The 13,871-nt window shown below is 41.4% G+C and overlaps 1 protein-coding gene across 1 annotated transcript in view; it reads right to left on the bottom strand.

Moving 5' to 3' along the window:
- Positions 1-2,936: 2,936 nt before the first annotated feature.
- LETMD1 (LETM1 domain containing 1) overlaps positions 2,937-13,871 on the bottom strand; it is a 50,039-nt gene continuing 39,104 nt past the window's right edge. Inside the window, exons 7-9 of the mRNA XM_088465938.1 lie at positions 11,678-11,830; positions 5,942-6,038; positions 2,937-3,863 (exon numbers count right to left, since the gene is read on the bottom strand). Of these exons, the coding sequence (XP_088322064.1) occupies positions 3,790-3,863; positions 5,942-6,038; positions 11,678-11,830 (324 nt within the window). The 3' untranslated portion in view covers positions 2,937-3,789. The remainder of the gene's footprint in view (positions 3,864-5,941; positions 6,039-11,677; positions 11,831-13,871) is intronic.

Below are 13,871 nucleotides of genomic sequence, written 5' to 3'. Positions count from 1 at the left end.
AGATCGCAAAGTTCTGGGATAAGGTAATGATCTTTATTAACTCTATTTTTCACCTAAAACTTTATAGTGATCCGCTGGCCTTATGTGCTAATTTCACAAACTGGGATTTGAGCCCTGATAGATCTCGCATAGTCCCATTACTGACAGTCATTGTTACCGTAGCTAAAAAAAAAAAAGTCATTTTATGTGGTTGGACCTCCCCTTCCTTTTTGGGAACGGTTAAGTCTATTATGCTCCAGACCCTATATTATGATAGACAAGCAGTTTTCCCTGCGCTGGAAGCAGGGGTTATATCCTTTTATAAAAAATGGGGCGCATATATTGAATCACTCGACTCCCCTACACAATCTCAGATTTTGAAGGTGTTTGAGACTACCTCATGGTATTTACACAGTTATCTTGATAAGAATTTCTGTATGTATAGGGGCACATTCAATTGGGCACGAGGTTTAGCGAGGCTAAATCCTCGCGCCCAATTTTGGAATTCCGCGGGTAGGCACACTCCCAATACCCGCGGGATTCAGTTTAAAAGATAATGGATGCAGGGTTTTAATCATTGAAAACCTCTTGCCGCATAAAATTAATTAAAAAAAAAAAAACACTTCCCTGCGTGGGGTTCTCCACGGCTCCCAGTGGCTTCCCCCCTCTCTTCTTACTGGAGAGGGGGCTGCTGGGAGTCCCGGGGAATGGTGGGAGGGGCAAGGGCTGCTGGGAGATGTAGTTCTCTCAGCGCCCATTCCGGACGGACCACAGTGAGACTCGGGGGGCACACTGACACCAGGACACACGCACACTCATACACACTGACATACTCACCACTGCTGCAGAAGACCTGGCTTCCGACGCTGGATGAAGAAGATGATGCAGAAGACAGCACTGCAGAAGGTAAGTAAGGACTAATTAAGCTAATTGGATCCTTCCAATTGCTTACATAGTCCTTAGGGGGGGTGCCGCCAAGGTGTCAGAGCAAGTTTCGGTGATTTCTCCTAAAATCAATGATTTTAAGAAAAATCACGCTTGCTCAGGAGGTGCGAAAAAAACAAAACCTCCCGGGGCATGTTTTAAAACAAAACACGCACCTAATAGAATAGCAAAAAACACGCACCTGCAGGAAAAACCTCGTAGGTGCGGGTTTTTTGCTATTCTCACAGCCTATTGAATATGCCCCATAGTATTTCCTTTTGATCAATTGTAAACCTGGATGCTCCTATATATAGTATGTGTGCTCAGGGGACATGCTCTGTACATCACCCTGATATTGACCACATATTCTCTCTTCATTGATTCTACTGCAACTCTTTCTCTCTTTCTTCCTCCATCTCCCCTCCTTTTTTCTAATATTTGTATTTTTTGCTGTTATCTTTGTGTTTTGATCCAGATATCCATATGTATTGTTTTACTTTTCTTTGGATATTATAATATTGTTCATGGGCTATTTTTGTAGTGTTATACAATTGTTATTCGAACTGGGACTATAGTTCTACTTCCCTAATGTATGTTTAGCGGCTGAATCTACACACCAGTTTGCTTTTTCCATCTTACCTTTATATTACTATTGCGCATTGTGATTTACTGTTATTGATATCTGCCTGTAACATTTTCTGATTTTTTCTGTCACTTGATTTTTGAAATTCCAAAATAAACAGATCTTTAAAAAAAAATACATGTCTGAGCTGATCATCTTCCCATCCTCGCGCATAACCTCACTTCCCCCAATTTCATTATCAAATGATAGTACAACGATCTCCTCTAGTACCAAAGTGCGCTGTCTCTGAGTTATCCTGCACTCCTCCTTCGAACTTCACATTCACTATTTCTATCCCAAAAATATTTCCTTTCTCACCATGGATGCTAGTAATACCCTCATCCACTCACTGGTCATATTCAGATTGGACAACTGTAACCTCCTCCTATCTGGACTCCCTTCTCTCTCCACTCCAATCTGTCCTCAGTGCTGCTGCTCGGCTCATCTTCCTCTCCAAACATTCCACATCTGCCTCCCCTCTCCTTCAGAACCCAATTCAAGGTTCTTGCCCTCACCCAATCTTCTCCCATTTACATTTCGGACCTCATCTCCAGTCACACTCCCACTCCTCCACTTTGCTCAACAAATGCATGCTGTCACTCTTGTCAACTGATTACCACCTCCAAGATTGTGCCCGTGCTGCTCCCTACCTAACTACATACCCTTTCCTCCCTGTCTACCCCATCTATGTCACCCCTCCTCCTTTAGAATGTAAGCTCTCACAAGCAGGGCCCTCTTCCTACATGTGCTTATCCTTTCTTCTACTTCTTACTTCCCACAAGGGCACCTAATACTTGATTGCTGACTCCCTGTTATAATCGCTAATGCAGCAATGTGTATAAACCAGCGCTAAGTATTGTGGTTAGGGGGAGGGTTAGGATTAGGCTGGGGAGGGGAAGTTAGGTTTAGGTTGCAAGGGGAGAGGGGGCTGTCAGGTTTAGGCTGCTGGGAGGGAGATTTAGGGTTAGGATACTTACTTGTCCAGATGCTGGCATCGGAGTCCTGAGCGCTGGAATCCCATACCCAACCCTTGTAAGGTAGTGGGATTCTATCAATGTGTGTCAGCATAAAGGAACATTACTTTATAGTACCCTATTTTACAGACATGAAGTCCTGAAAACAATTTTCCCTCTCTCTCTCAGTAGTGGCCAATCCAATCCGCATTCTAGATACACTTGCACTGATTGCTGTATTCATTTGAACTTCTCTGGAGTGCAGATATGATCATTACCGGCCAAGGTAGCAGCGAGAACCTCTGAGCCACGGGCTTGGAAACTTCATGGCTCAGAGAGGGGGGTTATATACCCAGAACAAACCATTTTACATGGTGTTCTATTGTAATAATCTGTTAAAGGAAAAAAAGTGTTTGGAATATTTCCAAATGAGCAAGAAAGCAAATCGTAACATAACACTGTGTAAAAAGCTTGTTTTATAAATCTTATACATTATGTACACATACACTGCACCAACACAAGCAGAAATAAAATATACAACCACTTATTAATACATAAAAAAACACTTTACCAAAGGAAGGTTAATTGCATTATTTACTAAACATCTAAAATAATTGACTTAAACCAATGATGCTTTGTAAACAGTCCATTATCAGTGGTAGAAGCCTAAGAGGCAGGAGATGGTGTAGTGGAACCATCACAACTTAGAGGGAAAACCACAAAAGTGGTTCAAAAGATAATTGGGATAAATAGTGGCTGTATGGATCCATCAGTGCATGGATACATATTACTTTGTACTGTAAGTGCACTGTACTAGATTTCTTTCAATAGTAGCATATATAGCACATTGTTGGGTGTCAGTTCTATAAAGCACGTTGGTCCTTTCTGAAGCCTGGACAGGACACAAGTCCAAAACTTCTCTTTCTTCCAAAGTATTTTAACTACAATCACAAGCATTTTACCTACTTTTATCAAATAAAGCAAAGATCAGTTTAATGATTCATTAATAATTGTTCACTAAACTTCAAGTTATTTTGATAATGGCTAAGTACTTCTCCCATTATTTGGCCCAATCTCTCCAAGTGTTTTTCCCTTTGAATATTTCACCAGGTAAAGAACTATTTCTCACAAGAATTTTAATGCGCAATGCTAAAGTCTTTTGAGAGTAGGCGGCTTATATCACCCACCAAATACAGCTAGAACCAAACTCTTCCACAATGCACATTATAAATAACCTGGGAACATCAAGATCTGTGGCTCAGATCAGTACCAGGGACGATTCATCAAGCGCAAGGACCATTGCCCAAATAATCACTTCTTTAAAGACTGGAGGTAGTTGGTGGATAGTAGGACCATACTGTGCAACAATAAAGATACCTCAGGCGCTGAAAAGAAACATAAAACATTTATCAGTAGACTCATATTATATGGTCACAATCATGTTCCCAGCAGTAAAGGTGTGTGATACCTGCAGCACCAGAGGCAGAGAAAGAGGTGTTTATTATAAAAGAAGTAGAGTTTTAGAAACATAGACGTTATTGAGCTAGTAGAATGTATATAATATTACTTGCAGAGTGGGTACAAGGGACTGAAGGAATGGCAGGTGTTGTAAATGACAATGTATGGTTTGTTGGTTTGAAGAATTGGTTTTGTAGGACTTCCCAAATATGACAGTGAGGAAGGAGAAGTGACAGAGAACTGTAAGTGAGGAAAGATAGGGACGAAAAGGAGGTGGGTAGAGGAGCCCAATGAACGACAACAAACTAGAAGGAGAAGCTAAAGAGGACACAGACCAGCAGCCATCTTCTGTCTGCAGATAAACCTGAGGGACAAACAAGCGGTCACTGATAGAAATTGGATCTCCTCTGATGGAGGGATAGAAGTGCTCCTTCCAAGTAATATCCTGCTAATTCCTCTACTGAGGGAGTATAGAAGTTATGGATACCTACTTATTTACTGCATTAGTTACACAGAGTATTGTTAAGTATGAGACAGGGAAGTATGTTGGTGCAGTTTTGTTGATGGCCAAGTATGTTAACAGAAGTATTTTATATTGGATTTTGAAGAATACAGGCAACCGAAGTAGAAACAGAAAGAGCAGAGCAGCAGCGGAACAATGTTCTGCAAGGAAAATCCGTCTCACCGCTGCATTTAAAAAATTGGCTAGGAGAGGAAATGGATTTAGTAGAAGCAGGAGTAAATGAGCTCATACATTAAAAGGTTTCCCATGTCTTTAGTGAATCGGGCATATTCTGGAGACAATGCTTAGATATATGTAACATGATTTAGATACAGATTGGATCGGGACGCTTCTATTTCACAGATGGGCAGCGAGCTTGAGGACTGTGGTTTATGGTCATGTCAACAGAAATCAAGATATTGACACTGCAATCTCCAATGCGCAGGGAACAATATAATGACAATCTATGTACATAAATTGGCGGCAGAAAATAAATTCTAATAATGTCAGGTAGGTAACTTCTGTTGACTGGTGGGAATGTTATTTGTTATTTGCAATGTTTTTGGAAGATTGAGTTTCAGGTGGAGACATGTAATCTGAGGTCTGAAGGTGCGTATCCACTAGGCGCTTAAAATGAGTAATTGAACGATTACGACATAGTTATCGTTCACTCACTCATTAATCGTTCATTAAAATGTCAAGCAACCAGCGATGCGCGCTCCCGCTGGTCATTTTTGACATTTATCATCGCCTGAACATGCAGGCCAACCTGCCGATGACGACAGGTTGGGCGTGTTCTCGGATGAGAGAGGGTGCCTGTACTGAACGACATATCGTTCAGTGTGGGCACATTATCCACTGCACAGGATGATGCACAATTACAATGCTGTAATCGTACAGTCGTTCCACTCTCGTCTACTGGATACGCACCTTAAGATGAGGTGTCAGATAGACATTCAGTACCACAGGCCAATGCGAATGGTGACAGATCCGGACACATAGTTACATTTGGGTATTATCTGCATAGTGAGGACACTGAAATCCAATTAGTTTTTCTAGAGATGTAGCATAGAGAGAGAATATAGGACCGAGCCTTGTGGTACTCCAACTGATAAAGTGTAGGGAAGGTGGATCCAAAGTTAACAAAGAGGATACCAAATTTGTGTACAATATTAATATTCTCCTTAAAAGATGAAGTAAGATCCTGGGCACTTATTGTAGATGGAGGGTGTAGGAGAACTGAGAACAGATTTATGGTTATTAAACAAAGCTTATGGTGTTTGAAGCCTAAGAAGTGAAGAGAGACTGGAAGTAGGTTTGTCTCGCGGTGTTCACAGCAATTCCATAGGCATGGTACATAGCAGTATATGTGAGGAAGGCATTAGAAGTACAACATGTACGCTAATTCAATTCTAATTTGCAAGAAAGTTTTTAAAAGCATCTTGTGGAGTTAATGTGCAATGGGTGACATGAGCTTGGCCCCACAAGGTAGACAGCAATTACCTTTTAAGTTGTCAGATAACTGGAGCCAGCAGTTTAACCATTCTCTGCAGTCTTCTGTACTGAGGTGGCTGGAATTCAGCCCCCTGATATAACAAGCCTGAGTGAAATGAATAAAGAAAGTAGTATATGATTACAGTGATTAAAACTAGGAAATGGGTTTGGTTCTTTGTTATTAAAAGAGAAATACTGCTAAATAGACCAACAACAAGGGTAAAGATACCTGGGGCATAGTGGACTCTTAATATGGAATGCAAGGTAGATGTGTGCCCATTAGTCCCATAATGTGAGACTTGATTAGTGCACTAATCAGCCATAACCAGTACAAGGCTGATGTATATAAAGCTAGGGCGTGATTAACTAGACGGAGACCAAGCAAGTGTGTGTGTGTGTGTGTGTGTGTGTATAATGTGCAGCCTTGTGGTAGATGGCAACAGCCAGTAGATGTGTGCATTATGCAGGCTGGTGTAAAGGGACAGACGGGAAGGACAAACCTTTTTTTTACAGAAGAAATCACAAAAACACATTTGTTAGGAGATAATTACAATACAAAGAAGAGAAACAGACATTTACATTTTCTAACCTCGGGATGGTTATTTGCCTAATTGTGACAGCCCAATGGAATGTATTCACTAGACATCGCTTTATGCCATCTCCTGTAGTAAGGTACCTACAATGTATAACTTTGCGGACCTGTGACAGTTGGGCCTCTTATAGAGCATAGGAAAAAAACATGGCTCTGTACACAAACCAATCTCTTCAGTCAGACTACGCAACATTTGTAGAACTTAGCAAAATGATTACAAATCATTAATATTTAAGTCAGATAAATGCAAAAGTAAAAAAACAGGTTATATATTGCTCATCGGAGGAGGCGGTGGTCACCCTGTGAGTAGGGACCTCTTACCTATTTGTCACTACACAATCTTATTTGAAAACATTCTTTTCCAAAATGGCGCTGGAGAGCAAGTGACACCATATAAATAAAAGGTTAATAAACAAGGAGGATGTTACTAAACACATAAGGTGAGCTTATATACTGCCATATGCATTTTGTTGTAATTATTATAGCTGATTTCACAGATTGTGTGGCTCACACAGACTTGGGGCCGGATTAATTTAGCTGGGAAAAGCAAAGATCGGTGAAATGCGCAATGTTTTCGCCTCATTCGCATGTTTTGAGGCAAAGTTTTTGCCTGCTTACTCAATGCGCGCACCCGCTTTTCACCCTAGTCAATTGTAAAACAGGCGAATGCAGTGAATAGCGGAACTGGCGAAAAGGTCAATTTTGTGGGGAGGAAATCAGTCTGTAGCCCCAATGAAGCCTAACTCACCTGGGGAATCAATATAGAAGTGTAATATTAACCCTAATAGGGTACTTAAAGTGAGTCAAAGGGCTGTAATATGCATATTTGCGTAAGTGTGGAAAACTGATGGAAAGCATTTTTTTTTGGGGGGGAGGGGGGGGAATAATTGCTGTAGTTAATTTGGGGGTACATTAAAATAGGTACTAGTATATTTTGGGGTCTATAAAGTGCAGATTTAAAGAATGTACAATATCCACCTGCTGCAGCCACCTTCAATCCACCTGCCCCATCCATACAGCCCCCCAAAATACCTGACCCAGTACTTTAGACCCATTTTCCAACACTTTTTCGCCCCAAAAATTCTTATTTGCGGTGAATCAAGGTAATTTTTTCCCCCAATTAACCATTAGGAGAGGGTGTCCAAAGGGTTCAGAACCAAGTCCCAACATCTGTACCCCAAAATATGGATTTTGCACTTCTTTTCTCCTGCCTTTTGATGAAGAAATGTTTTGCCTGTTTTTGATTATGGAGCTTTTGCCTAGGTGAAAACGTCCTGGAATTTAATAGGGCGATACTTCAGAAACAGGCGAAAGCCACGCATTGGCGAAAACTTTTTGCCGATCGCGGCTTCTTGCCTCTAATTGAATACAGGCTTTAGGAGTAAACCTGATATAAAGTATAAATATGCACCTTGGCAAATAGATTCAGGAGTGGACTTATCCTAGCTAAAGACTATAGTGCGGGGTTCAAATAAAAACTTTACAGTATCTGTGTGCTTGAAAAAAAGAACCAGGAAACGGCACAAAAAGGGTAATAATAAGCATCTCAAATTGAAATGAACTAATTCTAGGAACCGCACGTGTACTCAACACAATTCATTTAATACCATTAGATAAAATGACATAGCCAATATATATTTCATACATTACACTAATCTCCCTCCCTCTCCTACAAATGCATCCAACCTCTCTTGCCTATTGATCACTTCCTTCCACTCCTGCCTCCAAGATCTCACCCGTGCTGCTCCCTTCCTCTGGAACTCTCTCCCTCTCCCTATCTGACTCTCCACCGCTCTACAAATCCTCAAACGGGGTCTCAAGACTCACTACTTCGGATCCTTCCAGCTCTCATCCTAACCTGCTGCTTACATGCTTCCTCCTCACTGTCTACCCTATCTGTGTCACCCCTGTCTGTCTTCCCACCTATAGAATGTAAGCTCTCACGAGCCGGGCCCTCTTCCCTTATGTGCTTTTCCTTCCCTCACTCATACAATCATCTACTCAAAACTCTCCACAAGGGCACTTACTCTAACACTTGGTAGCTGACGCCCTGCTGCTTTTTTGAGTGTTATGATCGCTGCAGCAATGTTTATAAACTATGTTCTTATTCTGTATTGTCTTGTACTGTAGAGTTTGCTCATTTGTTAATGTACTTTGTGAGGCACTGCGGCACCCTTGAGGCACCATATAAATAAAGGATAATAATAATACATGCAATAAGATTCAATTGCACAAAGTTGTATTTAGTAAAATAGGATAAATTTACTGCAAATAATGCTATATCAATGTGTGCATATAAAGAGCACCAAACATTTGCTGTATATAAAAGAAGTGCTCCTCCACTATTGATAAGTCTCAGGGAAACAGTCTCAGAGCAACATAGGCCACAAGCAGAATTACCAGTGTAGAGTTCCAAAGAGAGACTGGGAAATCATTCTATCCGGGATAGTAATTTTCTGCAGCCTGTGCAGTCCCTTTAGGATAAACTCAATCCCACTGTTTGTTTGTCTCAGGTTGTAGGGGCTCTAGAGGTTTCGGTCTTTAATGCTGAGATAAAAAGTGGTTTCCAAGTGAGACTCTCATGGATGGAGGTTAGTTGGAAATGAAGGACAGTGTTGGTATAGGTTTAAAACAGGCTGGCGCGTTTCTCTGTTCACTAGCCGCTTTATCAAAAGACAATGATTGGAAACAACTTTTTATCTCAGCATTAAAGACCAGAACATCTAGAGCCTCTACAACCTGAGACAAACAAACAGTGGGATTGAGTTTATCCTAAAGGGACTGCACAGGCTGCAGAAAATTACTATCGCCCTGGCATGCTGTCAATCTACTTCTGGGCCAAATACTGACTGATGGCCGCCCATTCTTGCCTAATCAATGCTTGGAGTTTGTCAGAATTTGTGGGTTTTTGTTTGTCCACCAGCCTCTTGAGGATTGACCACAAGTTCTCAATGGGATTAAGGCCTGGGGAGTTTCAATATTTTGTTCCCCGAGCTCCTGGCGAAGGTGGTTGTTAACCCCCGAAACGGCCGTTGGCTGGCTACTTTTGGGATGGCGCATATTTGGATCTGATGAGTACACTCTCTCCTACCGATTGATTACGTCCCTTTAAATTGTGCCGCTTTTTGTGCTGAAAGCCTCCCTTTTCTGCTATTAGATGAAGTTAAACATTATGATGTGTTTTACATACTTATGCACCTTATGGATAGGACTATTATATATGTATCTATTGACAATTACACTTTCTGGACTGACATCCTGGTAGCACCTATATATATTTTTTTAGTGTCTGTTTATATTCAGTATCTGTGTGTTACATGCAAAAGCAAGCAATACTTTCCCTGCATGCAAAACACATGGTTTGTCCAGGTGCAAATTTACTTTAGGGATGAAGAGTCATTACACCTGAGAAAGCAGTGTTTGCAGATGGTTAAGGGAAGGGCATATAGCACATGTGATTGGATGTTTGCAAGTGCTCCCCTGATGCGGATTGGTGCTTGACATGGATTATGCATTTGAAAGTGTTGGTTTTTTTTTTTTCATATGTCTAATAGAGAATTGTTTCTGCAGTATTAGATAAGTTTATGTAGTTTCATTGATGCCTAATAGTAATATGTGCTTGTTGCACAATTAATAAATCATTTAAAACTTGGGCACATGTGGGATGTAGTGTATGTGACATGTACCTGACATAAACCTGACAAATATGCTACTTTCACATCCAACTTTTTCAATCATAAATTATGTGCATTTAACGGGACACATCGCCCTTTATCTGGATTTGCTACAAAATGTAATAAGGCCCGAAGAGAGGAGACAGCAACAAGCATTTTTCCTTTGCTGCTACCCCTGGACTGTAAGTGAGAGCAAGCTGCTAGATGGGCCCTTTTCAGCAAACAATGGGAAGAATATTAATTAGCAACTAAACTTGATAGGAAAGACCCTAGGTAGGATTGCTTAATTACACTCACTAAAGCTGGGTACACACTGACAGATCCACTGGGTGATCAATTGATTGGCCAATATATCGGGTGCCCGTCGGCCAGTGTTTATAGCCGATGGCAGAAATATCGGTCCATCGGGCAGTGTATGGGCAGTTTGCCGGCCCTCCGTACACTTGCTGCAGAGGCCGCAGGGAGTGGGGAAGGGACACGCCGCCAGGCCAGCGGGACCAGCTCCCAGAGACCCTTTAGCAACCTAGGCATGTATTTATTGCTGAGCTTATGGGACTGCTCCCCAGAGCAAGAGGTAAGGTAACCATTACAACTCCAGGCCATTATCGTCTGGACAGGTAAGTAATGCTTGTGATAATAATTATAATAAATAATTAATACTGGTAATACTTTTCTTACTGAATTAGTGCTGATGAGCAATTTGCAGCAATGAAAATATAACCTCCTTATCAGATTGATTGATAAATTGGCCCCACTGACCCTCAAAGAACTATTTGTGAATAGTTGAATTGTTCATTAATGATATGAAATGTTTTCCTGACCTTTATTTCTCAAGACGAAGATGTTACCTGATTAAGTGGACTTTATTTGTGGTCATCTACTGGCTGATCTCATTATGTTTCATAGATTGTGTGTTTGTGTTATCGCTGTTCAATAAAGTTATTCTGACAAATGGCCTAAGTGAAATAATGTACTGCTGTATCTTTCACAAAACATATACTGCAGGTCACAATGTCTGTCAGCACTTACTATAGAGGGGTCTGTAGTAGCTCTAACAATGGGGAGGGGAATGAATAACAAATATTCTCTATACAGCGCAGTGCAAAATGGTGGTGCTATATAAATACATAATAATCATTTTCTTTCTGGTTAAGCTGCCGCATAGAAACCAGAGCAGTGAGAACTAATTTATCCTTCTGTAGTTAGAACAGCAATGAGCAGAGAAGACAACATATAAAGCCAACATACAAACTAATAAAAAAAAATAATAATAATAACAATAACAATAAACACATACTATAATGGTTACAAATATGCTCACAAACCAGATGACAAGTTAAAATATCTGGCACTGCATGAAGCTTGTAAAACCTTTCATACAGATAGAAACATATTTTAGATTTAGTGGTTCATTATCAAGCGAATATCTAAGGAATGTCTAGTCTATGACATCTAATATTAGAATTAATGACATCTCACCCTCTGTACTTCTTCATCCGTGAGTTCCTTGACCCCAAGTTGGAGCATTGCAAAGTCCAGTTGGTGAATTTCAAAAATGTGTGACCTGAGGCGGCGATGAAGGAAGAAAGCTGGGAGGTGCGGGGTCAGGAACATGATACGACTCAGAGCTTTCTGTACAAAGAAAAGGCTGCATCAGTAACCTGAATATGTCATAGCACAACCCTCACATCAGGCCTCACCAACAATGCAGGGTTTGTGACTCGCTCTGGAACACAGGTGGATGTGTTATAGTTGTCTGATTCATTAGTGACCCAAATACGTACAATACATCAGAGAATTATACAGAAACATGCAGTGTTGGCAAGTCTACAGGCACAATCACAGCAGCATCCTAGGAATGTAGACAGCATACATATAATTAGGATATACAGAAAACAAAAAGTACAAATTCACACATCTTTCAAGCAGAGGAAAAGCCAAAAGGAAGGTAAACACTAAAGCCGGGTACACACTAGATGATGTCGTCCAATTTGGCGGATTGGATGTCCATTGTGTACCTGCTATGTCGCTGACCATGCGCGCTCCCGCGCGACAGACTGTCGGCCTGCAGGCAGGTCCGACATGCAATATCACCACCAGGGGCCATGCTACCGAATGCAGCATGGCCCCCGCTGTCGTTCCGTCACTGCCGGCATTGGCAAGTGTGTTTGCAATTGCCAATGCCAGCACACCCGACATGAACAACATTGTGGTGGGTACAGATAGTTTAGTGTGTACCCAGCTTTAGACCATATATTTTACCATGTTTAAATAAATAAAAATACAATATGGTTACAAAGGTTTGCTGTATATAATATTCTAGATCTGGGTGGCCAGACTTTTGGACTCTGATCTACTTTTAAAACTAAAAGCCTGTCATGATCTACGAAGCCGAAAAAAGGGGGTGTGGTATGGAAAAAGGGGGCATGACCTCGCAGCAAGGGACAAGGGGTCTGTCCTGCCAAAATCACACATAGTATCCCCAATTCAAATTACTCCACTGCGCAGCACAATCTTATTCACATAGTAGTGTCCCTTATTCACATTACGACACACAGTACTGCCTCTTATACAATGAGGACTGTAGTAGTGCCCCTTATACAATGCCCACTGTAATAGTGTCCCTTATTCAATGCCCCCAGTAATAGTACCCCTTATGCAATGCCCCCTGTATTAGAGCCCCTTATGCAATGCCTCAGTAGTAGTGCCCATTATGCAATGCCCACTGTAATAGTGTCCCTTATTCAATGCCCCCAGTAATAGTACCCCTTCTGCAATGCCCCCTGTATTAGAGCCCCTTATGCAGTGCCTCAGTAGTAGTGCCCATTATGCAATGCCCCCTGTATTAGAGCCCCTTATGCAATGCCTCTGCAGTAGTGCCCATTATGCAATGCCCCCTGTATTAGAGCCCCTTATGCAATGCCTCTGCAGTAGTGCCCATTATGCAATGCCCCCTGTACTATAGCCCCTTATGCAATGCCTCTGTAGTAGTGCCCCCCCGTGTAGACAGGCCCCACTCCCCTGTGCAATACTTACCTGTCTTCACGCTGGGCACCACTCCACGCCGACAGCACTCCCGCTGCCTGGATCTATGACATTACCCGCGCACTGAATCACTAGGAACACTGGCCTCTGAAGCAATCGGAGGCTTCTTTAGCCTTTGATCACTTCAGAAACCAGCGTTCACAGTTGCTGTAGCAAGTTGGTCTACATGCGCTAGCTACTGGTAGATTGTGATCAACGTCTTGGCCGGGCCTGTTCTAGATGGAAATCCCCTTTAACTTGGATTTATTTCCGGTATTCAGAATGTACGCTGAACACTAAACACTTAGAAAATACAATGATACCTTTAATTAAAAATGTACAGAGAATATACATCTAAATAACTAGAATATAATTATTTGCATATGTGGGGCAAAGACATTGATAATATAAAATGTTACACGTCTTGAATGAGGTCAGTGTCATTTCAAAGAAAGTCATGTCTAGGTTTCTTGCTGTGACATAGCCCTAGCTGGTCTCTTGGCTGTACATTGCATGCTCATAATGCCAGCAAACAAATAAGTCTTAAATAAAAATAAAATCAAACAAAATAAAGTATTAAATGGATTACTTAAAAAGGACATGATGATATGTGAGCTTGTCCAACTCAAAAGGCATTTCCGATCCCCAT

The sequence above is a fragment of the Taudactylus pleione genome, unplaced genomic scaffold (assembly GCF_031769625.1).
Source record: "Taudactylus pleione unplaced genomic scaffold, aTauple2 ptg000065l, whole genome shotgun sequence".
In the NCBI taxonomy this organism is placed as follows: domain Eukaryota; kingdom Metazoa; phylum Chordata; class Amphibia; order Anura; family Myobatrachidae; genus Taudactylus; species Taudactylus pleione.
The sequence above is the reverse complement of the archived record's forward strand: the minus strand, read 5'-3'. Positions and strand labels throughout refer to the sequence as shown.